Consider the following 25,549-nt stretch of genomic DNA (forward strand, 5'->3'; position numbering starts at 1 on the left):
TCACCAACCACAATCTCAGCCATAACCCCCAAGTCACCAACCTCCCACCTCAGCCATGAGCCCCCCAGTCACCAACCTCCCACCTCAGCCATAACCCCCAAGTCACCAATCTCCCACCTCAGCCTGGAGCTTTGGGCCATGGGGAGGAGGTGGCTGTGGGGAGGTTTGCTCTGGGCTCTGTTGAGGTGGGGTGGGGGGAAGGGTGGAGGGACAGGGGCTTGTGCACAGGGGGGAGGGATGGGGGCCGGTCTCCCTCAGCCGCTCATTCATCCACCACCCATGTGGTAAGTTCAGTAGCACTCGGCTTGCAGGGCTTAGATTGTGTCAGTAACTGGGGGATTTAATTGCACACACGCAAACCGTATTTCCACCACGGCCCATCACACTGCACAGAGAGGCACAAAAGCCACCGGGCTGCATGAGAACGTCTGAGAGTTCCCTGCCAGGAGAGTGACTGTGTCTATTTGACAAGCATCAGAGAGGTGGCCATGTCAGTCTGTATCTTCAAGAACAAGAAGTCCTGTGGCACCTTATAGACTAACAGATATTTTGGAGCATTAGCTTTCATGGGCAAAGACCCGCTGCATCAGATGCATGAGTGTGGGTGGGGAGGGGCTCAGAGGGCATTTAAAGAGGGGGGTCCCAGTAATAGAGAGGGCCAGAGCTGAAAAGGTCTATTCAGTCAAGGTGGAAATGGCCCATTATCAGTAGTATGTATCAAAAGAGGAAAAAACAAGTCAGATCAGACAGGGGGCTATGGCCCATTGTCAGAGTCTAAGGTGGAAATGGTAACAGCCACAGCAGAGAAGCTGCTTTTATAAGGGGCCAGCCACTCCCAGTCTCTGTTTAATCCTTGTTTGATGGAGTCAAATTTGCAAATCAATTACAGCTCAGAGATTTCTCTCTCCATTTGATTTTTGAAATTTCTTTGTTTGAGGTCTGCTACTTTTAAATCTGTTACTGGGTGTTCAGGGAGACTGAAGTGCTCTCCCACAGGTTTCTGTACATCACCATTCCTGGTGTCTGATTTATGTCCATTCATTCTTTTATGTAGCGACTGTCCAGTTTGGCCAACGTAAATTGCAGTGGGGCATTGCTGGCACACGATGGCATATGTTATATTAGTAGATGTGCAGGTAAAGGAGTCCCTGATGGTGTGGTTGATGTTAGGTCCTGTGATGACATCTCTGGTGTAGATATGTCAGCAGAGTTGGCAGCGAGGTTTATTGCAGGGATTGGTTCCAGCTTTGGAGTAACTGTGTTGTGATCTATAGTTTCTGGTGAGAATTTATTTAAGGTTGGCAGGTTGTCTGTAGGCGAGGACAGGCCTGCCCCCCAAGGTCTGTGAGAGTGAAGGATCATTGTCCAGGATGGGTTGCAGATCACTGATGATGCGTTGCAGAGGCCTTAGGTAGGGACTGTATGTGATGGCCAGTGGTCTCTTGTTTTCCTTGTGAGGCCTGTCTTGTAGCATTTGACATTTGAGAGTCACAGTCTGGGATTTAATGGAGATAAAGTTTAAACTTTCTGCATGTCAGCATCTCCTGTCGCTGAGTAACGATTCCCTGACGCCCGATTGTCTTAGCCCCTGAATATTTCCCAACACTGTGAAATGGAGGGAAAAAATCTTTAAAAAGTCCCTGTATTCTGTGCAGCTGTGAATGTTTTACTCCATAAATAGTGAAAAATGAAGAAACACCAGTGCTCCCCCTCCAAACAGAGCAGTGAATTCTGCCCAGACTGGCGGCCCCCTTAGACACACAGCCCCTGCCCCTGCCATCACCACCACAGGGGGAGGCTGACGTCCGTGGGAAGCCTCTGTGAGCACAGGCGACGGGAGGTAGCACTCCGGAGATGCGCTGCCCCCACCACAATTTTAACTGCTAAATGGGTGTCCCCTGCCCCTCCCGGCCCCCCTGGGTGGCCTCCCTGCCCCCTCCCCCACAGGCACCAGTACCCCTGTCAGCGACTCCCCACACCTGAAACTGGCCCTAGTGGCCCCTTTCCCACAACAGCCTCCAGGGCTCCAATTTCAGAGCAGGGCCTGTTAGTCTGTCCGAGTCAGAACAAGGAGGAGGCTGCTGGTACCTGACGGACTAACAGATTTATTCTGGCTGCCCACGAAAACTTAGGCTAAGTCAATGACCCCACCTCTTGGAGTCCCAGGGCTCCAGCGTTACCAGGCAGCTCCTCCCAGCCCAGCAAACAGCCTGAGTCAGATCCAGGAAGAGAAACACCCACTTGCTACAGCGCATGAGCCTGTTCCTGAGCTCAGGGAAGTGAAACTAACCCTGTTCCCAGCCCGGAGGGAGCCATGGCTGCCGAGAACCCCGTGGGAAGTCTCCAGGAAGAAGCCACATGTCCCATCTGTCTGGAGTATTTCACAGCCCCGGTCACTCTGGAGTGTGGGCACAATTTCTGCCGAGCCTGCATCAGCCAGTGCTGGGAGGGACCTGACACAGCCGCCTCCTGCCCTCAGTGCAGAAAACCTGTGCAGCAGAGAAGCCTCCAGCCCAACAGGCAGCTGGCCAATGTTATAGAAATAGCCAAACGGCTGAGTTTGCAGGCAGCGAAGGGAGCAGGAGGGGACGGGGTGTGTGGGGAGCACCAGGAGGCTCTGAAATTGTTCTGTGAAGAGGATCAAACCCCCATCTGCCTGGTGTGCGATAGATCCAAGGCTCACCGCGCTCACACTGTGGTTCCCATAGAGGAGGCTGCCCAGGAGTACAAGGTACAGAGCTGCTGCCCAGGCTGATGGGTAATAACTTCGCATTTTGCTGACAAGTTAATGGCACCGTTCCGGTGTGTGCAGCCTTCATGGCATCAAAGTTGCTGTACAAATTAATGATGCTCCAGCCTGGCAAAAAGGCGACAAAGGAAGTTTTTAAGTTTGTCTTGTGAGGGACACCCCTCCCACCTGTGCTTTATGGAAAATGGGCTGTGACTATAAATATGGATAGCTTAGAGATGCTTTGAACCAAAGATGTTTTGTAACCAATTATGTTTAATGTTCTAACCTGCTGAAGGTGTAATTGTTGTGTGTTGTTGGAAAGATGCCATGTGTGCTTGTTTAGAGTTAAAGGTACTAATGGCAGCCATTGCTGCAGGTTCTGGAGTTAGCTTTCCTGATGACTGAGCAACTCCTGAGGGCTTGCAAATGGCTTTTAGTTCTATAGATCTGGGAGGTGGTTGGTTTAAAGACATGTAACCCTGCCACCTGGTACAGGCCTCCATTTTGGGAGGATGCTTAAAGAATGCCTGCCGGGGAGGAGGAGGGAGAGAGGGAGCCTAATTAAGCAAGAGGAATTTTTCAGCCCAGTGTTTTGGCCAGCTTCACATTTTGCTTTCATCCTGCCTTCAAAATTGCCTAACATCCCCTGAGGCTACGTCTGCTCTTACTGGGAATGGCGATGGCTGCTACGCACCTAAAATTCATTTTGTAGTTGTTGACTTTATTCCCTGTCTTCACTGCCAGATGTCAACGGGAGCGCTCCTCCAGTCGGCATTCCTTAATCCTTGCAGCTTGCAAGGAGTTCTGAAGTCAACAGACCCTGGAATGCACCGTTTCATGTAGGTGCAAAAGAGCACTCCAGAAGATCAGCCGTAAGCAGTCGATCTTCCATGGCCAGAGTAGGCCTACCCTAAAGCTGTGTCTGCACTGCAGGGTTTTTCAGAAATAACTTATTTCAACATTCTAACATCTAAATAAGTTATTTCTGAGAAGAGTGTTCACACTGCCAGAGCATTTCAATATGGAGCATTCACACTAGAGAGACCAGTTTTGAAATAAGAGCTATGATGGGATGGATGTCTCCCTAGAGGCCAATTAATTCTTAATTTCCTGTGCTTATTACACACTGAGTCAGTTTCAAAATTGAAAGGGGTTGATGAAAGTCATTTGTTTTGGTGGAGTTACTATTTTGAGTTAGATGCCCTGTTAGTCCAGAATAGCAAGCTTTGCAGCGTTGGCAAAAGGGTTTGTGGGTTCTGTCCCCCACCCAGGGTCTTTTATGGGAAGAAAAAAAAAAACAGTGTAGACAAGTCCTAAGAAACACAGAGAACATTACTGGAGACCCAGGTTGGGATAAGGTTCTTTTTGACTTAAAGATTTTACCTGTTATAAAGGCAGCTGTTTTGGGTAATTACTAGATTTTTAGTTTTGCTGGTGTGGTTTTTCTTTTGTTTGATTTGGTAACTTACTTTGATTTGCTTTTTCCTATTTATAACCACTTAAATTCTACTGTTTTGTTTAATAAAAACTTTTTTGTTTGTAAATAAACTCAATGCAACTGGTTGGGAGGATTACTACAGTGCATGTCTCTGTTTCATTGATAAAGGGGGCTTACCTAATGAGCCCTCCTTGTGCACATCTTTTGCACAGAGGGATACAGATTTATTTGCACTTTTAATCACTTCTGGGTGAGGAACTGGATTGACCTGGATGAGGGACTGGATGACGTGGATGAGGGACTGGATTGCATCCTCAGCAAGTTTTCAGACGACACAAAACTAAGGGGAGAGGTAGATTCACTGGAGGGTAGAGAGAGAATCCAGAGGGACCTGGATTAATTGCAGGACTGGGCCAAAAGAAATCTGATACGGTTCAACAAGAAGTGTAGAGTCCTGCACCGGGGGCGGAAGAATCCCAAGCATTGTTACAGGCTGGGGACCGACTGGCTCAGCAGCAGTACAGTGGAATGGGACCTAGGGGTTCTGGTGGATGAAAGGCTGGATATGAGTAGACAGTGTGCTCTTATAGCCAAGAAGGCTAACGGCATACTGGGGTGCATTAGGAGGAGCATTTTAAGCAGATCTAGAGAAGTAATTATTCCTCCTTATTCGGCACTGGTGAGGCCACACCTGGAATATTGTGTCCAGTTTTGGGCCCCCCAGTATAAAAAGGATGTGGATTTGCTAGAGCAGGTTCAGCGAAGGGCAACAAAAATGATTAAGGGTCTGGAGCACAAGACCTATGAGGAGAGGCTGAGGGATTTGGGCTTGTTCAGTTTACAGAAGAGAAGATTGAGGGGTGATTTAATAGCAGCCTTCAACTTCCTGAAGGGGAGCTCTAAAGAGGAGGGTGAGAAACTGTTCTCAGTGGTGTCAGATGGCAGAACAAGGAGCAATGGTCTGAAGTTGAAGAGGGAAAGGTGTAGGTTAGATATTAGGAAGAACTACTTCACCAGGCGGGTGGTGAAGCACTGGAATGTGTTGCCTAGAGAAGTGGTGGATTCTCCATCCCTTGAGGTTTTTAAGTCCCGGCTGGACATGGTCCTGGATGGGATGACTTAGTGGGGATTGATCCTGCTTGAAGCAGGGGGCTGGACTAGATGACCTCCTGAGGTCCCTTCCAGCCCTATGATTCTATGATTCTGTGGGTAGATTCCCTGGGTGCTGTGCCCTTGAACTGTATCCACTGAGAGCCGTGGTAAATCAGTGTCTGCATTGCTCTGTAGAGGGCCAGTAACCCCAATTCTGTGCCTTGGCCGGGGAGACCAGAGGATCTGGTCCAGCAGTACAGGGTGATAGGGAGCAAGAGAGCAAGAAGGTCAGTGATACTGGCATGATCAGCACACTGGGGAACATCCCAAGGGGCCTTATGTGACGGGTGCAGTCACAGGTCTGCTGTGGGGAAGTTTTCTCTGAGCAGTGGAATCTGTTTCAAACCTTGCTCCACAGTGACCCATGGGAACTCTGAACAGACCGGGAGCTGCTCAGTGATTGGCGATGTTTCACTCACAAGAGCTGCAGGCTGTTCTAGGTGAGAGAGCTGCCTTCAGGCTGCAGAAGGGCAAGTTACGGGCAGTGCCTGTTATTACCAGTTCTATCACAGAGCTTATTGTTGTTACTGGCACCCCAGCAGCTCCCGCAGGCCCCTGATGAGATCTGCCCTCAGTTGTGCAGGGCCCTGCACAGAACCTGGTGAGGGACAAGCCCTGCCCTGAGCCATTTACATCTAACCGGATGAGACAGACAAAAGGTGGGAGGAGAAACAGAGGCATGTGGAGGGGAAGTGACTTGTCCAAGCCCACTCAGCAGGTCAGTGGCAGAGCTGGGTATAAACCCCCAATTTTTCAAGGCCACGTCCAGTGTCCTAGCTACTAGGCTGTACTGCCCTTCTCACCAGCCCTGAGCAGTGAAGAGGTGCAGCCGTTGGGGGGAAAAGACGCCTTGCTGAAGGCCCCAGGCCCAGCAGGGAAAGGAGGTTTCCCACTGGGAGGCTGAACTCCTGTGTAGCTGCATGAGGAATTAAACTCAGATGCAGTGGCCGGCACTAGAGGAGGTCACTGGGCTGAAAGCTGTGTGGGTCTGAGATGTCTTGAGCCCACCTACAACAGGGCTCAGATGGAGCAGCTGATTCACCCCCTTGTGCCTCCAGTGTCCTGGAATGTGCTGTGCCACTCAGCAATTCGCAAGTACCAAAAAAGTTTGGTTATAATCCAGATCTCTGCAAAGTACTAAAAAGACCTAATGTGAATTTGTAACACGTCTGACTGTGACCACCCCTCGGTCTGCATTGATAACGTGTCTTCTCCTGGGTAGTCTTGATGTCACAAAGATTAACAATTATCTTGAGTTCTGGGGAGAAACACCCAGCTCCATCCACCTCTTGAGCCAAAGTAAAAGCTCCCAAATCTTTTCTGTTTCCTCAGGGAAAAATCCAGGCCCAACTGAAGACTCTGAGAGAAGAGAGAGAAAAGCTGCTGGGACTGAAAGGGACAAGAGAGGGGAAAAAATCAGAGTATCTGGTAGGTACCTGTTGTTATGAACCATCAGGTGCTGGCAGTGGGAGGTCTGTTTGGAGGCAGACTCCCGTGTGACTTTGGTGAAGGTGGGATAGTGAGTGTCTCTGGGATCAGGGACTGAGGGATGAGAAGGCAGCCGCAGTGAACAGGAGCAACTAACAGGGAGTTTGCCTGAAGTTTGCCTTAGTGGGGAGCCCCATACCAGTTATCCCTTTCTTAGAGGTCTGTTTCTCTTGTGTCCTTCAAGGTGGCACTAGAAACATCTAAGGGAACTCTCTGGAAGGGAGAAAATGGATGGTGACATGCTACTGAGAAGTCTGCTGTAGTGACCTGCATGGCACGTGCCATGTTTGTCTTCTTCCCCGACGACAGAAATAATGTTGTATGTACCAAGTGCAAGCTAGTAACCATTTTGGAAGAGAAGGTTGGAGGACTTGAGGAGTAAATATCAACCCTCGGGTCCATCAGAGAGGGTGAAGACTTTCTGGATAGAAGGCACCATGTAATACTGCAGGAAGAGCAGGCTGTTGAAAACAAGGAAGAGAACTGGAAGCATGTTACCGCTAGGAGGAGAAAACCAATTCAGGTCTCTCCAATTCTATTCGAGTTAAGTAACCACTTTCAGCCTCTCTGCACAGGTTATACAGTGGAGAGAGCTGGGGCTGACACCTCACAGGGAATGGGTAAGAAGATGACCCCACTGATTGTAAGGCATGGGATGTGCAGTCCTAGGGAGGGGGGTTCTACTACCACCACCCCTAAGAGAATAAGACGGGTGGTGGTGGTCAGGAACTCCATCCTAAGAGGGACACAGTCATCCATCTGCTGTCCAGACCTAGAATCCTGGCAAGTTTGCTGCTTGCCAGGAGCTAGAATCTGGGATGTTATAGAGTCTCTGCCAAAAATTGTCAAACCTGTAGACTATTACCCCTTCCTACTTCTCCATGTAGGAACTAAAGATACAGCCAAGAGTGACCTTGACAAGATCACAGCAGATTACGTGAGCCTTGGAAGAAAGCTCAAGGAATATGGTGTTCTCGTCCATCCCCCCTGTGGGAGGAAGGGATCTGGGTAGGGATCGTCGAATCGCAGAGGTGAATGTGTGATTGCATAGCAGGTGTTGCAGAGAAGGATTTGGTGTCTTTGACCATGGGATTCTCTTTCGTGAACAAGGGTTGCTGGGAAGAGATGGGATCCACCTAAAGAAGAGAGGAAAGAGCATCTTTGCAGGCAGGCTTGCACACCTAGTGAGGAGGGCTTTACACTAGGTTCGTCAGGGGACAGTGACACAAGCCCTGAGGTAATTGGGGAAGGAGTAGGGTACTACAGGAGAAAGTGGGCCAATCAGTCACTGCTCTAAGATGCTTGTACACAAATGCAAGAAGCCTGGGGAACAAACAGGAAGAATTAGAGGCCCTGGCACAGTCACAGGAGTAAGAGGTGGCTGGAATCATGGAGACTTCGTGGGATGATTCACATAACTGCAGCACGGTCATGGAAGGTTATAAACTGTTTAAGAAGGACAGACGGGAGAAAAGGAGGAGGAGTTGTGTTCTGTGTGAGGGAGCAGTATGATAGCTCAGAGCTCCAGTATAAGGAGGGATAAAAACCAGTTGATTGTCTCTGGGTTAAGCTTAGAGGTGGAAACAACAGAGGTAATGTAGTTAGTGCCTGATACAGACTGCCAGATCAGGGAGATGGGGTAGATGAAGACTTCTTCAAACAACTAAGAGAAGCTTCCAAATCACAGGCCCTGGTTCTCATGGGAGACGTTAATCATTAGGACATTTGTTGGGAGACCAATACAGCAGCACACAGGCAATCCAGGAAGCTTTTGGAGAATGTTGGGGATAACTTCTTGGTACAAGTGCTGAAGAAACCAACCAGGGGCCATGTGCAACTTGACCTGCTGCTCACAAGCAGTAACATACAGACCTTTGCTTTCAAAAGAGCAGACTTCAACTCCCTGAAAGAGCTGATGAGCAGGATCCCTTGGGAAACGAAGATGAAGGGGGAAAAAAGTTCAAGAGAACTGGCAGTATTTTAAAGAAGTCCTACTGAAGGCACAGGAATAAACCATCCTGCTGCATAGTAAGAAATGCAAATATGGTAGGCAACCAGCCTGGCTTAACAGGGAACTCCTTGGTCAGCTTAAACTCAAAAAGGATGCAGGCAAGAAATGGAAACGTGGATAGTTGTCTAAGGAGGAGTAATAAATATGTGGCTGGAGAGTGCTGGTGAGTAATCAGGAAACCAAAAGCACAACTGGAACTGCAGCTGGCAAGGGATGTGGAGACTAACAAGAAGGGCTTCTACAGGCATGTGAACAATCAGAGGGTTATCAGGGAAGGTGTGGGGCTGTTGCTGGATGAGGGAGGTAACCTAGTGACAAGTGGTGTAAGAAAAGCTGAAGTACTCAATGCTTTTCTTGCCTCAGCCTTCATGAACAAGGACAGCTCCCACACTATGGTGCTGGATAATGCCGTATAGGAAGATGGAGGGCAGCCATCTGTGGGGATGGAACAAGCTAAAAGCCAGCTCAAGGGGTAGAGTCCAGGGCTTTAATCTCCAAGGTCACAGGTTCATTCCTGCCTGCCCCTGAGCTGGGCGGGATGGCCTTATAAGTAGGGGCTCATCTCCAGTAAACTCCTGGAAGCTTGGGCTGCACATCCTCATTTGAGGAAAGTATGTAACCCCAGAGGCATTGAGACCGATGTGCTAGAAAAACTAGATCTGCACAAATCCCTGGGTCTGGATTTAATGCACCTGAGGAAATTAGCAGATGTCATTGCTGAGCCTTTGTCCATTATTTTTGGAGATCCCAGAGGACTGGAAAATGGCAAATGTAGTGCCCATCTTTAAAAAAGGAAAGAAAAACAATCCAGGAGACTATAGACCAGACAGCCTTACTTCAATCCCTGGGAAAATGATGGAGGGAATCATCAAGAAATCCATTTTGGAGCACTTGGAAGAGGGGAAAGTGATCCAGGGTAGTCAAGATGGATTCACCAAGGGCAAGTCATGCCTGGTCAATCTGATTAGCTTTTATGAGAAGGTAACAGGCTCTGTGGACATAGGGAAGTCAGTGATATACCTTGACTTCAGCAATCTTTTGATACAGTCTCCCACAACATTCTTGCCCATAAGTTGAGGAAGTATGGATTGGATCCATGGACTATGAGATAGATAGAAAGCTGGTTTGACGGTTGGGCCCAATGGGTAGTGATCACTGACTCAATATCTGGATTTTGGTTTCACGCGGAGTGCCCCAAGGCTCGGTTCTGAGGCCGGTGTTGTTCCACATCTTTATTAATGATCTGGATGATGGACTGGATTGTACCCTCAGCAAGTTTGCAGATGACACTAAACAGGGGGAGAGGTAGCTACATTGGAGGGTAGAAAGAAAATTTAGAGTGACCTGGATAAATTGGAGGACTGGGCCAAAAGAAATCTGATGCGGTTGAATAAGGAGAAGTGTAGAGTCCTGCACCTGGGGTGGAAGAATCCCAAGCATTGTTATAGGCTGGGTACTGACTGGCTAAACAGCAGTACAGTGGAATGGGACCTAGGGGTTCTGGTGGATGAAAGGCTGGATATGAGTAAACAGTGTGCCCTTGTAGCCAAGAAGACTATCGGCATATTAGGGTGCATTAGGAGGAGCATTTTGAACAGATCTAGAGAAGTGCTTGTTCCCCTCTATTCGGCACTGGTGAGGCCACATCTGGAATATTGTGTCCAGTTTTGGTTCCCCCAGTATAGAAAGGATGTGTATGTGCTAGAGAACGTTCAGTGGAGGACAAAGAAAATTATTAAGCGGCTGGAGGACATGACCTATGAGGATAGGCTGAGGGATTTGGGCTTGTTTAGTTTACAAAAGAGAAGACTGAGGGGTAATTTAACAGCAGCCTTCAACTTCTTGAAGGGGAGCTCTAAAGACAATAGAGAGAAACTCTTTTCAGTAGTGACAGATGGCAGAACAAGGAGCAATGGTCTGGAGTTAAAGAGGGGGAGGTGTAGTTTGGATATTAGGAAAAACTACTTCACCAGGAGGGTGGTGAAGCACTGGAATGCGTTGTCCAGAGAGGTGGTGGATTCTCCATCCCTAGAGATTTTTAAGTCCCAGTTTGACAAGGTCCTGGCTGGGATGACTTAGTTGTGGTTGATCCTCCTTGAAGCAGGGGCTGAACTAGAGGACTTCCTGAGGTCCCTTCCACCCCTATGGTTCTGTGATTGCAGGGTTAGAGCCATGTGTAGACAAGCCCTAACCTTCCATTGCAGGAGGTGAATTAATGTCTAGCCCAGCAGTTCCCAAGCTTTTCCACATGGGGACCCATTTTGACAATTCAGGAAGACTTGGTGACCCAAGACAATTCAAACATGGGGGAAAAGTGGGAGAGCAGAGCCATAACTAGCTAATTTTGCACCTAAGGCAAGAGTATAAAATTGCAGCCCCTCACGTTTATATATTCATAATAGTTATTTCATAGAATAGGGGAAATACATGAATAAAATAATAACACTACAGATACTCTAGTTAACCAGAGTTGTGGTGGTGGAAAGGCACTCCTCCCCAAACCGCTCCCCCTGGCTTAAACCCCACACTGAGGGGCAAAGGGAGTCACACTCGGGCTGCATAGGGTTAGGGGAGTCACACTTAGGGCCTAGGAGCCACTCAGGGGCTGGAGGGAGCTGGGGGAGTCACAGAGATCCCCGACCCCCACAGCTGGAAGCTGGCTGAGGGGTGGAGCCCCAGCCAGCAGCACCAGCCATGGGAATCCCGGCCAGGTGCGAGGGAGACCCCCAAACCTCACGGCAGGAAGCCGGCTTGGGCACGGAGCCCTGACCAGCTCTCAGCACCCAGTTCCAGGCTTAAGCCTCCCAACCCCCAGCCTCAGCCCTCCCCTCTCCACCTACCTCACCTGAGCTGGGCACTGCTTCTTTGGTTCCCTAGATCTCTGCCCTGTCTCTTTTTCACATGTGGTGCTTATTTTAATTGATTGGTTTAACTGCCTAATGGTGACCCCTTTCAGATGTCATAGGTTGGGAAACCCTGGTCTATCCCTCGTGCCTTTCCCACAAACCCTCCCCAAGGGAACTGACTGTCCCCCAGGAAGTGCTCCCTGCTCTGGCTGCTCGTTTTGTTGAAACACGTTTGCTTCTTTTTTCTCCGCTTGCATCTGTGTCAGTGCGGTGCTGAGCCCGGCCTCCTGCTGCTCGGGGCCTGAACTCCCACAGCCCAGGAATGACAGAATGTGCTAACATGGCAGCCGTGGCAACCTCCCTTCCAGAGACAACTGGGAGCAAACTGTGAGAGACTCTTCCGCCTTGTGTGCACAGAACAGGGTCAAAAGTCAGATATTGGGATTTTCACAGATGTTCTCCCTCCGGCGCACTCAGCTCCCCACGACAGGGCCCCAGGCTCCACCCGTGTCCCTGACCAGCCCTTTCCCTGTCTTCCTACAGAAACAGACACAAACCGAGAGGCAGAAAATCGCGTCTGAATTCCGGCAGCTGCGGCAGTTCCTGGAGGAACAAGAGCGACTCCTGCTGGCCCAGCTGGAGAAGCTGGAGGAGGAGATTGTGAGGTTCCAGAATGACAGTGTCAGTAAAATCTCTGCGGAGATTTCCCGTCTCAGTGAGCTGGTCGGTGAGATGGAGGAGAAGTGTCAGAAGCCAGCGAGTGAATTCCTGCGGGTGAGACTGAGGGAGAAACAGAGACTCTGTGTGTGCTCCAGGGCTGCAGATTCCTTGGAAACAAATTAAATTAATTCTTTGCACCCACCAGCCACAGCTCCTCCACTTCTCCCTGCACATCCTGCCCGCCACAGTCAGCTGCGGGGGTCGGGGGGAAGGAACAGGGCCAAGGTGTGCTTGGGAGAGGGGATGGGCACAGGTGGGACAGAAGGAAGTGTGGGGGCAGGAAGAGGTGGGGCAAAGTGTGGCATTGCTGGAGGGGGCGCAGTGGGAATGGGGTTCTGCATCCCCTGGGAGAAGTAGCAGCTGGTGCCTATGGTTACAAACATCCCAGCTCCCCTCACAGGGGAAGGGAGGCTCCTGAATCATAAGCACCAGGGTCCAGGAGTCAGAGGTCTCAGTGTGACTCAGGGTTTTCAGTGCTGAGATGTGAGCAACTATTGTGCCTTGCAAAGTTACAGACACAGAGATGTTAGAGATGGCAAAGCCCCATTAGCTCAGGGAATCCATGGCCCTGGGGCCAGGGCAGGGCCTCCCTTTCCCACGTTTGCAAAATCCCTTTCTAGGATTCCCTCTGTGTGTAGTATGGGACTGAGATTCTTTTCTCTCTCCCCTGTAGGACGTCAGAAGCACCTTGAGCAGGTACGTGGCTCTAACTCCCCTCACCTATCACAGTGTCGGGAAAGAGTTTAGAGATGATGTTAGCACCGAATCTCCCCAGGGCTCTACAGTGAGATGTTAGGGGAAGGTCACATCCAAGCTACAAATATCCCTGATCGTCTCCAGCCTGAGGGACTCACCCTTGCACAGAAGACTCTGCAATTATCCCCTCAATGGCAAAGTCTGACCCCAAGTATTTCCTAGAGACGGCACCTCCCTGGGGGACCAGCTGCCTCAGGGCTATGAGGAGGGAACATCGGCTTGTCACTGCTGGGCACTGGGTGAATTGGTGTCTGAGTCTAGTTCCTAGTGGGCAGATTTGTACAGCACTTCCACTGGCAACATCCTGTCCCTCAGAGCCTGGAGGCCAAGGAGTGAATTGGCCATAGAGACGTAATTCCCCTTTTGCCCCCAGAGCTGGTCTCTCCAGGCCATGTTTCTAGAATATGAATGGGGCCTTCTAGGGGAATGTTGCAGGGCCATGGGCTGTGCTGCACCTGCTCTCAGGCTGGGAGAGGCAGAGGAATTCTAACTCCCAGCCCATTGGAGCAGCAACTCACTGGCAAGAACTGAAGAATAGAGTCACTAAATCCCCTATCACCATCTGACGTTGCTTCTGTGCAGGTGTGAGAAGGGGAAGTTCCAGCCGCCAGAGGAGATTTCTTCTTCACTAAAAGGACAAGCCATTGGTTTCTCCATGAGAACTATTGCACTTTCTGAGACTCTCGGCAAGTTCAAAGGTAATAAGAAGGGATCTGGGAGGGGAAAGTGAGTTAAGTATCTGTACAATGGAATGCAAAAGGCTCTAGTGAATTGGTTCACAATTTGGTTATACGTCTATTTAATTGTGGGGTGGGAATGGTACAATCTTGGGGTCCAACACACTCAGGTTGATTAATTCAAAGGCTTATTTGTTCCAAAAATGTCTTTGCAATTCCAGTTACCGTTAGAGTGAGAAATGACAGACACACGGAAAGAAATACTGCCCAGTTCCCTTCTCCCGGGGCACAGGCAGGGCATGACGCATTTCCTCTGTGATGCTCTGACTAACTCTTACCATATCTGAAATTTTATACACATCCTGATTGTGTATTTGACTAGCAGATTTGCCCGGCATTGCTCAGGTCCTTAATTCAGTGAGGGGGTTTTTTGAAAATAAAAGGATAAGGTACATGCTTTATTTAAATGATTGTATTTTTCAAAACTACAGTGTTGTTTTATGAAGTTAATTTTTATTTTAGATTTTTTTATATCCATTTAATATTTTAGAAAATTTTATAAAGAGGAATTTCATCATGTGTGTATTTTTTCATTGCTATAAACTCTTTCCATTCACTATGTTTTAACCAAAAGGGCAGCAGTTAATGTGTGTTCCCATTTTATTTTAGTTTTCATTGATTTAGTTGTGCCAAAACAGAACACTTCTCCAAATTTCTCTAAGGTTTATTGAGAGACAAGCCAGGTTCATCCAATTTTTTCTGGCCCATCCTGCTTCAGTCTCTTTCCACATTCACTCATTTATGTTAATTTTGATGACTGTCTTTGACTTGGTGATTGTGTTTAGCAAATTGAGAAGAAATCCCATTACACACACCTCTCATTTTCCTGGCACTACAAAATCCTTATATTGTTAGAGGAAGCCATATAGCGAATTTGGTGGTCCAAGCTCTTACCATTTAGGGGGAGTTCTTGATCAAACAGAAAGACAAACTCTTGAAACTGTACAGTAGAAGATGTGGGGAAACAGTGATCTGGGGAGATTTTATAAGAAAAGCTAATTTGAAAAACTGGTAGGCAACAGAGTCACAGAGCTTAAGACAAGAAGGGGCCACTGAATTTTTTTGTCTAATGTCCCAAAGAGGATGCTGATTTCTCTCTGTCTTCATTGTTGTATTGACGACAAGGAGAAATTAAACAGAAGAAAAGGGAAATGCCTAACAAACACATGCAAATATATGATATATAACATTTATTTCTCTTCAATTTCAGACAAAGTAAATGAAGGAATAAGTAAGTACCTTTCTTTCTTTGAGAAGTTTCTGTATGTAATTTGGATCCTTCCGTGGGGCTTCTTTTAACTGTGTGGATGTGTTTGCATTAAATTTAACTTGTTCCAAGAAAATCTCCTTTTCTGTTTGCTTGCTGACATGATTTTTTATTAGTATCATTCTGTTTGGAGCTGTGGGTTGTTTTTTAGGGTAATGTAACAGACAATAGGCCAGACATCAGTGGCCATTGTATAAGAGCGGGCAAGTCACGTACACAGCAGCTTAAACTTTTGAACTATACCCCCCCCAGTACTCAGAGAAGCGGCTGAAATAGCCCTTAACCAGTTTTTTCCTGTGCTTACTTTTGCTTGTGTAGAGAAACATTGTTATGAGAACTTGGGGTAAACACCAATGAGATGTTAGCTTGGCTGGAGTTTATCTCGATATTTATATAAAGGACCTTCAGCTCTGTATCCAGGCAGAGTCTTTGTACCAAGGTACTTGGCTCTCCTCTCTTTCTGCAGAAATAAAGTAATCTTCCTTATCCCTGTCTAGTTGTTATTGGCTCTCAGCTAGGCGGACCAAATTTTCGGTAACAGTTTCTGGCACCCCAGATGGGACCTCCTAGCTTGGATATCGGACTCCGGACGGTGGTGGTGAACAAGGAGCGGTGCCACCAGGGTGATTGACCCTTATTCCTAACTTCGCCGCGGCCCCTGGGGTTCGTGCTCCGATAAGATGAGTCCCTATTTGGATAAGGAATCTGGTTCTGGTTATCTGGTGAATTTGGTCCTATTACCTTCTTCCAATAAGACCGGGTGTTGGATGGTGGACGAAACCGAGATTCTCATTTGTAAAGCCTCGGCGTGGAAGCCATCGCGTGTGAGGAAGCTCCGGGGTTAAATCGAGACTTTGTTTCATCACCTATAACAATTGGCGTGGACAGAGACAGCCGGCTTGGACCTTTTTCAGATCTGACCTTAATTCCTGTCTTTCTGTGTAATTCTCTATTGAGTGTCAGAAAGGATGGGTGGGTCTCAGGGAAGTCCTCCAAGGGACAGTCCCTTAGGTAATATGTTAGGCAAATGGCCTTTACCTGGTGTTCAAAAGGGAATGTCCAAGAGTCGATTATCACAACTATGTACCCAGTATTGGCCGACCCTGGGTACCGATTGGCCTGAGGTTGGATCCTTTGACGTTCTGAGTAAATTAACCCCCCTTGGTCTAGTGTTAGAAGATCAGGCACCTGGACAAATGGATTATTGGTTTGTGTGGGATGATGAGGCCCATTGACGCCTGAGGAAAATAAAAATTCAGGCTCCTCTCTATCCTAACCCCAGTGCTCCTAAAGAGCCTGAACCCTGGGAGGATGACCTTCCAGTTTATCGTTCTTGTCTGCCACCAGCGGCGGCAGCAGGCGACTCTGAACCCCCCAGTGGCAGCTCAGCCGCGAAACAGCCTTCCTATAAAGACGCAGCCCAGCCCGCAGAGTCCTAACTGACAACTTCGCAAACAACACCTTATAGTCTACCCCAACTCAGGAGTCAGACTAAGGTCCTAGTACCCCTTCATGTTGTTCCGCTTCCTTTGCTGGAGGGCAACATTGCGGATCGCCGTATTCATGTTCTGTTTACCACAGCGGATCTTATGAACTGGCAATCGACCATGCCCTGTCTTAGGGATGATCTGGATGTCGTTCACCGACGATTTCGGACCATTTTCCTGTCTCATGATCCGGATTGGCAGGAAGTAAATCAATTCCTTGATTGCCTTTTGCGTACGGAGGAAAAGGAACGGGTCCTCTGGGGCGCCAGGGAAGCCACACGGGAGGCTCAACTAGACCCAAATACTGTAATTCCTACCAACGCTCCTGATTGGGACCTGAATGAAGGGGCCCACCGGATGTTATTAGAGAGATACAGGGGTTTTATTTTAGATGGCATAAAACGAGCAGGAGAGAGGACCTTAGGTTGGTCAAAGGTCCATAACACCATACAAGGAAAAGAGGAACACCCCTCTGATTACTATGAGAGGCTGTGCAAAGCATTCAGTACACATACTAACATGGATCCAAAAGCTGCAGACACCCAGTCCACGGTGCGTCTTGTGTTTATCTCTCAATCAGCTCCTGACATTAAGAAACGAGTACAGCGTCTTGAGGGCATGGAAGGAGAATCATTGGAAAAGCTGGTGAGTGTGGCCACTCGTGTATTTAATACCCGGGAGGAAATTCAGAAGAAGGAGCGAACCAAGCAGGAGGTGAAGCAGGTAAGAATGTTAGCAGCTCTAGTGAACGCTGGAGATAGAAGACAAGGAGGTTGGCGGGGGCCCCCTAAGAGGCAACCAAGGGCGAGTGGGGCCCCAGGACAGGTAGAGGACGTGTGTAATTATTGCAAGCAACCTGGCCATTGGAAGAGGGAATGCCCATTGCAACTCACTGGATAGCCCCGCCGGTCAGAACCACCACAGCATCAAATGGCCGTGGAGAGGACGGATGCTAGCACCGGTGAGGAGTGATGGCAACCAGGGGGTCTTCCTACTATTTGTCTGGATAACTTTAAAGTGTATGTTTGTTCCTCCGCCGACCCCCAGGTCCGTTTAACCTTAAGAGGGACAGTTTATTCTTGCCTCTTGGACTCAGGGGCTGCCCTTTCTATGGTCACTACTATGATGGAAAAGGGAACCTTTCAGGAGAAAGTATCCCAGTAATGGAAGTAGGCGGAAGACCCGTTGACTGTTCTGTGTTGCGGGAAGCTACTGTGGAAATCTCCGGTGTTTCTGCCTCTCATGCTTTCCTTTTAGCTCCGGATTCTTGGTTAACCTGTTGGGTAGAGATCTTTTGTGTAAATTGCATGCTCAGATTTTCTTTTCAGATGACAAAATTGTCTTCCGGTTGCCACAAAACCGGCTTCCCCAGTTGTGCGCAGCATTGACTCGGGTAACGGAGGATCCAGCCCTGCCTGAAAAGCTCAGGCAGGAAGTAAAGACTACCTTGTGGGACACTTCCAAAATGGATTTGGGTACACTCCAAACAGAACCTGTGCGAATAACCTTAAAACCAGGCATTGTAACACCATGAATACGCCAGTACCCCATCCCCCGTGAAGCTCTATTGGGTCTTCAAGACCTTATTTCTACCTTCTTGAAATTAGGACTACTGGTTCCTACCAAATCCCCTTTTAATACACCTATTTTACCTGTGAGAAAACCCAGCTTGGGCCCGGATGGAAAACCGGTATATCGATTTGTCCAGGATTTGCGGGCTGTAAATGAGGTCGTCCAGGCCAGACACAATGTGGTACCCAACCCTCATACTATTCTTACCGCTATACCGGCTGGTACTACCTATTATTCTGTGATAGATTTGTGTAATGCATTTTTTAGCATTCCTCTAGAACAAGATAGTTGGGATATCTTCGCATTTACCTGGATGGATCCTGAGACTGGAAGGGCAGAACAATTAACCTAGATGCACCTCCCACAAGGCTATGTCGAGTCACCAACTATATTCTCCTCTATCTTGGCACGTGATTTAGCTGATATCAAGTTACCTGGTGGGTCTATCTATCTCCTATATGTGGATGACATCTTGGTTTGTTCACCTGACCAGGTATGCAGCCCAGTTTCAGTCTTTACCAGCAGACGTACCTGTTCACCGAATCCAACCAGGGGATTGGGTCTATGTGAAGGAGTGGAAGAGTGACCCCTTCAGCCCCAGTGGATTGGCCCTTTCCAAGTTCTCCTTACTTCCCACACTGCGGTACGTGTAACGGAAAAGGATACTTGGATCCATCATACGCGGATCAAGCTAGCCCCTAGGCTGGGGCCAGAAGACGACGACGACGGACCTCGAGGGACCTCCTCTAGCACTTCCTGCCATGAACCGGAAAGGCCAGAAGTAGACGGCACCGGGGAAGCCAAGCCTCTTGATGGACTGAAGTTCTTGTTTCGACGAACCATCCCCAAACCACCCAAATAACTAACATCTTTATTTACTATGACACATTTTTTGTTTTGTATGGGTATGGTCCTGATAGGCCAGAAACTTTTCTTTAGCATGTCTACACCCTTCACCCCATTAGCGAAAACTGGTGGGTCCTTTTGGCTAAAGCTGCCCTAAACTCCTCCCATTTCTGTGTAGGAGGAGGGTATACTGTCGGGGCAGTGTTATCTACTTGTTACTTAGGTTACTAAGGGGTACCTACCCCTTTGCAACTTATATGGCATGATACTGTGTCTCAGTGGTTTGACATTAACTTAACTGCAGCTAATCTCTATGATTTTGGCCCCATTAAAAATCCAAATGCCTATTCTAACCAATATCGCTTACAGTTATGACTTGCTAATGTAAGTCAGGGTTTTGACTGTTTTGTGTTTCACAATGCTACAGAACCCAGCGTAAACCATAACAATTCTGAATTGGCCTGTAATTCTACAACTCTTATATCCTATGCAAATGCACCCATGTTTTTACCAACGGGCTGGTTCCAGATATGCAGACTATTAGCCTATACTTATGTACCCGCTAACAGCACTGGTGGATCCTGTGCCTTGGGTAGACTCACTACCATGTTGTTGTCATGGGATAAGAATCTGGCCGAGTTCCAACGTCAGGTTAGGTGTAGCCCAAGAACTCTTGGTGAGGAGTGTGATTCGGATGTGGATCTACTATCCAAGACGGAGGCTGTAGTGATGGCTTTATCTCCGGTAGGGCTCCCCGGCCTAGCAGTACAACAAATATCTAAAACTGCTTGTGCCCTTGCTAAATTGATCAACCGCACCTCTACTTTAATTGAGTCTTTGGCTGAGGAGTTATCAGAAGTCCGCCAAGGGGTGCTACAAAATCGCATGGCCATTGATTATTTGCTCCTTCGCCATAATCATGGGTGTACAGAATGCAAAGGAATGTGTTGTTTTAATCTTTCTGATAATGGCTAACTAATTGAACAGCGTCTTCGTGATCTCCGACTATTAGCAGTAGGCATTAAACAAAATCCTGAAGGAATTCATTTTGAGGACCTCCTCCCAGACCTTGGGTCATGGTTCACTGCCCCTTTCCGTACAATAGTTAAGTGGATTATATATATGCTCTTTTCCCTGTGCATTATCTGGGTTGTTCTGCAATGTGGTAGATGCCTATGTGGTGTGCTCACACGGGGCCTCACTCAGGACAGGGAACAGCGATATCTCTTGCTAGAACTTGATCGTAGGCTTTGCAACGGGCCTGACTATCTTGGATTGTCAGGCCCGAAGTGGGGACTGTAACAGACAATAGGCCAGAGATCAGTGGCCATTGTATAAGAGTGGGCAAGTCACGTACACAGCAGCTTAAACTTTTGAACTACGCCCCCCAGTACCCACAGAAGTGGCTGAAATAGCCCTTAACCAGTTTTTTCCTGTGCTTACTTTTGCTTGTGTAGAGAAACATTTGTTATGAGAACTTGGGGTAAACACCAATGAGATGTTAGCTTGTCTGGAGTTTATCTTGATGTTTATATAAAAGGACCTTCAGCTCTGTATCCAGGCAGAGTCTTTGTACCAAGGAACTTGGCTCTCCTTTCTTTCTGCAGAAATAAAGTAATCTTCCTTATCCTTGTCTAGTTGTCAGTGGCTCTCAGCTAGGCAGACCAAATTTTTGGTAACAGTAACTTTGTAAAATGTGGGGAATGACTAAACCAGATGAATTTCCCGCCAGAAGCTAATCTGAAAACCTGATGGTCAGTTCAGTAATAGAGTCATGGAGCGTAAGGCCAAAAGGGAGGACAAGACCCTCTAGTCAAGTGATACTCAACCTGTGGGACCCACCCTCCTAGGGGTATATGGTGGAATGCTGGGGGGGGGCCCAGGCCAGCCCACATAGGGGTAGGGAGGGAGCTCCAGACACGGCCACTCTGCCTCCAGCCCAGCTGTGATCCCAGTCACAGCTCCAACTCTGCCCCTAGTGCAGCTCCCTCCCCAGTTGTAGCTCTGTTCCTCCCCATCATCTGCTGTCAGCCCAAGCTCTCCTGAGGAGCCAGCTGTTCAGTTGTGTGGAGAGGGATACAGACTGATTCCGTTACTGGAAAGGTTGGGGATTTTGGGGCAGGACAGAAAAGCCTTAGGGCACCACCGGTCTAGGCCGAGCAGCTTCTGAGGAGTGTGTAGAAATAGTTTCTCAGACTGAACTCTTGTAGTGACGATAAAAGGGAAATAAAACATAAAAGTGGAAAACTCCTAACCAATGGCATGTGTGTGTCTCTTTCAGCTTTAGGTAAACCAGATCTGGGAACTGGTAAGTGTCATTCTCCTACCACTGACAAGAAATGTTTTGTACCAAATCAGATCCTCCTGCGGGAGGTTGTGTGATCACCCTGTGCTGATGTGACGTATCACCTCTCAGTTCTTTCCTTCCTCTTTTCTCCTCTGAAGAAAGCCATGAGCTCTGCAGTGACCCCCACCCTGATGGGGTGAGCTGTGTCTGTGGGTGACCCCCCTGCAGGCTCAATTGGAGGGACAGAGCCTGGATCCCAGCCAGGGGCTCTTCTGGGGCCATTATACACCCCTGGGGAGCTCCTGTGACCAGAGCTGGGGGCTTCTTTCTTTTTGCCTCTCTGCATCCACCAAAATCCCAGCCTGCTCCTGTCTCTGGTACACAGGACCTGACTTTCTCCTTCCCATCACGAGCATGGCCCTCTCCCTCTTTCCACCAGCCACCTGTTCTACACTCCCCCTTCCAGGGCAATAGTTAAGTAGCCACTGGTAGTACAGGACAGTTCCCAGTGGCCCGAATAATTTGAGGGGAACAGAAAAAATGGGCATCTACATGCCTCAAACTGCTCTGCCTGTCCACCCACCACTCCTGCCAGGGAGTGGAATTAGGTTGAGGGAGCTTGGCCAGTTTCCAGCTGGAGCACCAGGTAGGTGCAGTGGGACCTGTCCTGTGCCCTGACCCCATTCCCGTGACAGAAGCATGAGGAGTTGGGGGCTTGCAGGCAGAAGGAGGGAGGGGCCCCCACATGGTCTGGCCCAGGGCCCCACAGAAACCTAATCCACCTTCTCCCAACACTTGTAACCTCTGTCTCATTCCACCATCAAACCCCTTCCCCGTGTTAACCCCTCACTCCCTGCCCCTGGCTAATGGACTCTTCTGCTGCAGCAGCTGCTGAGCTGTGATATTCAGGGCAGGTTCTATCCTGGCAGCATGTGGCCTGTTATTCCCTGAGCTGTGACATTTCCCAGCAGGCTGGGTGCAGTGGGGAGGCCTCAGAGCAAAGTCCAGCCCAAGGACAGCTGGGACACAGGGGGATTTAAGGGATGTTGGGGGGAGGGGAGCTCTGCCAATGGTCACTGAGTTGGACCATCTGCCGGGGCTCCCAGAGTCTCTAGTCCCTCCCCAGGGAGAGGTGGGGGCAGGAGGGAAAGATCCTGAGCCCCAGGCCTGGCCCAGCCGATCCTTTCACCCTGTCCCTGACCCGTCCCTGCCTGTGAGTGACTCTCCCCAGCCCTGGGCTGAGATCTCAGAGCTGTTGGGGGAAGGAGATTCCCTGAGTCCCTCTCCACCTGGGCCCAATTCTGTCACTGACCCCAACAAACCCTCCCCCAGGGCTGGTGCTGTCCCTCACTCTCTGATTCTCTCTCCCCTGCAGCCAGTGTGACTCTGGATCCAGCCACGGCTCATCCCAACCTCGTCCTGTCCGCGGGTGGGAAAAGTGTGAAATGGGCAGAGACAAAGCAGCGACTGCCCGACAACCCGGAGAGATTCGATTCTTGGGCCTGTGTGCTGGGCTGTGAGGGGTTCACCTGGGGGAGACATTGCTGGGAGGTGGAGGTGGGAGATGGGAAAGACTGGGCTGTGGGGGTGGCCAGAGAGTCTGTGCAGCGGAAGGGACGGATCAGCCTAAACCCTGGGGGCGGGATCTGGGCTGTAGATCACTGGGTGGGTCAGTTCCAGGCTCTCACCTCCCCTGTGACTCCCCTACCCCGGTGCCGGGCCCCCCGCAGGATCCGGGTCTGTCTGGACTGTGACATGGGGCAGGTGACATTTATCGATGCTGGTACCGAGGCCCCGATCTTCACTTTCCCGCCGGGCTCCATCCCTGGGGGGAGAATCCGGCCCTGGCTGGGGGTGTGGGGCAAATCCCAGCTCCGACTCTATCCCTGAAATCAGCCTCTCTAGCCTCAGGCTCCATGACCTTGGAGGACTCCTATCTTGCCAGCTCCGGCTCAGCCCTCTGACCCCTGCATGCTCCTTCCCCTCCCTCTCTGCAGCCCCAGAGATAGACGAGGGAGAAAGATGAACGCCTGGGGCTGCCAGAGGGGCCCTGAGAGGCAGATGGGGAGCTGGGCAGGGATGGGAAGGCAGGACACAGAATTAATTAATGAGGATTGGAAGCTCTGCAGCCATGGGAATATTTTGTACTGATCTGTGTCCTTAAATCTCATTGGGCTCTCCCAGCTAGAGCACCTGCTGCAGGAGCTAAAGTCCCCTTCCCCCGTAACTGCTGGAGAGCTGGTACCACTGTGACTGTCACACCCCTGGGGCTGGGTAGGGGGGAGTTCTAAGATCACCAGACAAAACCAGACACATAATGTGTTGCTTTGAAATTCCAATTCTAGGGGGTTAGTGTCGGTTCTAACTCATGATTTGTAACTTCTGGGGCTGGCGACACTGTGAGAGTCAGAGGGGCAGCGGAGAAATGGAGGGAAAAGGGAAAAGATAGAATAAAACCAACTAACCAGAGTGTCCTGGAGAAAAGGTGAAAGTCGACAGATAAGGCTGCCGGGAAACCCCCTTCAGAGGAGAAGCTGCCAGAGGCAGGGAGAGGAGAAGGGATAAATCCAGGGGAAAGACTGGAGAACAGGAGGGGGATGTTTTGTGCCAGAGATCACAGGCGAGTGGAGCGAGACAGAAAATACAAAGGGCTGGCCAAGTTAGTCTGTATCTTCAAAAAGAAAAAGAAGTCCTGTGGCACCTTACAGACTAACATATTTTGGAGCATCAGCTTCCATGGGCAAAGACCCGCTTCATCAGATGCATGGGAAATGAATGCTGGAGAAATGGTGCTGCAGCAGGATGGTCTCTACCAGAAGCTGTGGGGCGCAGAAGGATGACACCATTTCAGTAAATGGTGCCTGGTCTGGGAGAGGTGGCAACCCTGGAGCAGGGCAGGGAGGGAGGCTCACCTGCAGCCTCAGGGCAGGTGGCTGGAAATGGGGATGGCGTGGGCAGCATCTGGAGGAGCCAGGGGGAGTCTCATATCCCACCAGAGTGATGCTGTGCTTTGAAAGGGAAACTACCGCTTCCCTCCAGCCACCAGCTGTGCAGCCACCGCCTGCTCCTCTGGAGTCCTGCAGCCTGTGCTCGGTGCTGCTCACCACCAACTGGTGAGTGGGGGCTGGGCACAACCCACGGGGGGCTGGGCAAAGGAATGAGGCTGGGGGCTGCTGGGGCCCCAATGCTGAGCACTGGGTGAGGGTGGGGGCTATAGGAGCCATCACTGCCCCTGGCTGCTTTTATCATCCCATCCCTAGGCACACCCAGCACAGAGCACCACTACCTTTGGGGCACCACATGGCCTAAACACAGCCCTGTGCGAGAGGGAGAGAGATTGATAAAAGGTCACTGAAGGGGAGACTGTCACTCAGTCATTTCACAGGGTGCTGCCTTGAGTTTGTTGTCATTTCAGTGTCATTTAAAAAAAACCTTTTCCCCAAATCTGTGGGAGTCTTTTCCATTGTTGTGGTTATTGATGGTGAGTCTCAGCACCTTGTCTCTCTGTCAGGTAGTTACAGTAAATAAAGCAGGAAAGACAATTCTGATGTGTTTGTTCCTTTTCCAGTTCCCAGCATCAGTTGTTGTGGGTAGAGTGGTGGGTTTGGTTCCCTGCTCAGTTGGGTCCCACGAGCCCCAGCAGGGAACAGACCAGCATGTCCCGGTGTTGAGGTGGGACATTACTAAAGTGTAAAATGAACGTGCAGAATATGGTTGCAACCGCTCTTCTCTGTTTGTACCAAATCTTATGCCAACTGGGCCAAGGGAGGTGTCTGGTGATTCGCTGAATCTCTTTATTCGGCTCAGATGGTTGTATCATTGTTACCTGTGGTGTTATAAGTATTGGCTCTGGGGTTGTGTTTAAAATTTTAAATTTCTAGGAGAGCACAATCAAAGGCGTGGGGGCAAACTATTGTGAAAGGGGTCAGGACTGAGAAGCTGTATGGCTGCGTTTACACTAGCAAGTTCTTACAAAAGATTATTCGAAAGTGCCCATGGAGCATCTACACACCAAACACATTCTTTTGAAAGCACATCGAAAGAATGCGGTGCTCCTTTCAAAACCACTCTCTGTCCTGTTTCAGGAAAAGTGCCTCCTTTCGAAAGCTTCTTTCGAAAGAAAACGTGCAGCTGCTGCGCCAGGCCTTCTTCCTAAAGAATAGTCTAAAGTTTCAGTCCCCGGCCTGTTCTTTCAGAAGAGTGGGGGCTGT

At 49.4% G+C, this 25,549-nt stretch overlaps 1 protein-coding gene and 1 long non-coding RNA gene across 3 annotated transcripts; one reads left to right on the top strand and one right to left on the bottom strand.

Moving 5' to 3' along the window:
- LOC142024996 (uncharacterized) lies at positions 1-14,857 on the bottom strand. Of its 2 annotated transcripts, none has more exons than XR_012648558.1 (4): positions 14,774-14,857; positions 12,224-12,446; positions 2,684-2,857; positions 1-1,495 (listed from the first exon to the last, which is right to left on the bottom strand). It is a non-coding gene; the product is annotated as an uncharacterized LOC142024996 (long non-coding RNA). The 2 variants fall into 2 exon arrangements; XR_012648559.1 differs by lacking the exon at positions 14,774-14,857 and adding an exon at positions 13,661-13,747.
- LOC142024837 (zinc finger protein RFP-like) lies at positions 2,308-24,880 on the top strand. The gene is given in 9 exon segments (XM_075017108.1): positions 2,308-2,731; positions 6,654-6,749; positions 12,210-12,440; positions 13,060-13,082; positions 13,725-13,840; positions 15,090-15,110; positions 21,333-21,359; positions 22,714-23,199; positions 23,202-24,880. Coding segments are annotated over 9 exon segments (1,518 nt in total). The 5' UTR covers positions 2,308-2,314; the 3' UTR covers positions 23,303-24,880.
- Positions 24,881-25,549: the final 669 nt, after the last annotated feature.

This window comes from Carettochelys insculpta, chromosome 22 (assembly GCF_033958435.1).
Source record: "Carettochelys insculpta isolate YL-2023 chromosome 22, ASM3395843v1, whole genome shotgun sequence".
Lineage (NCBI taxonomy): Eukaryota > Metazoa > Chordata > Testudines > Carettochelyidae > Carettochelys > Carettochelys insculpta.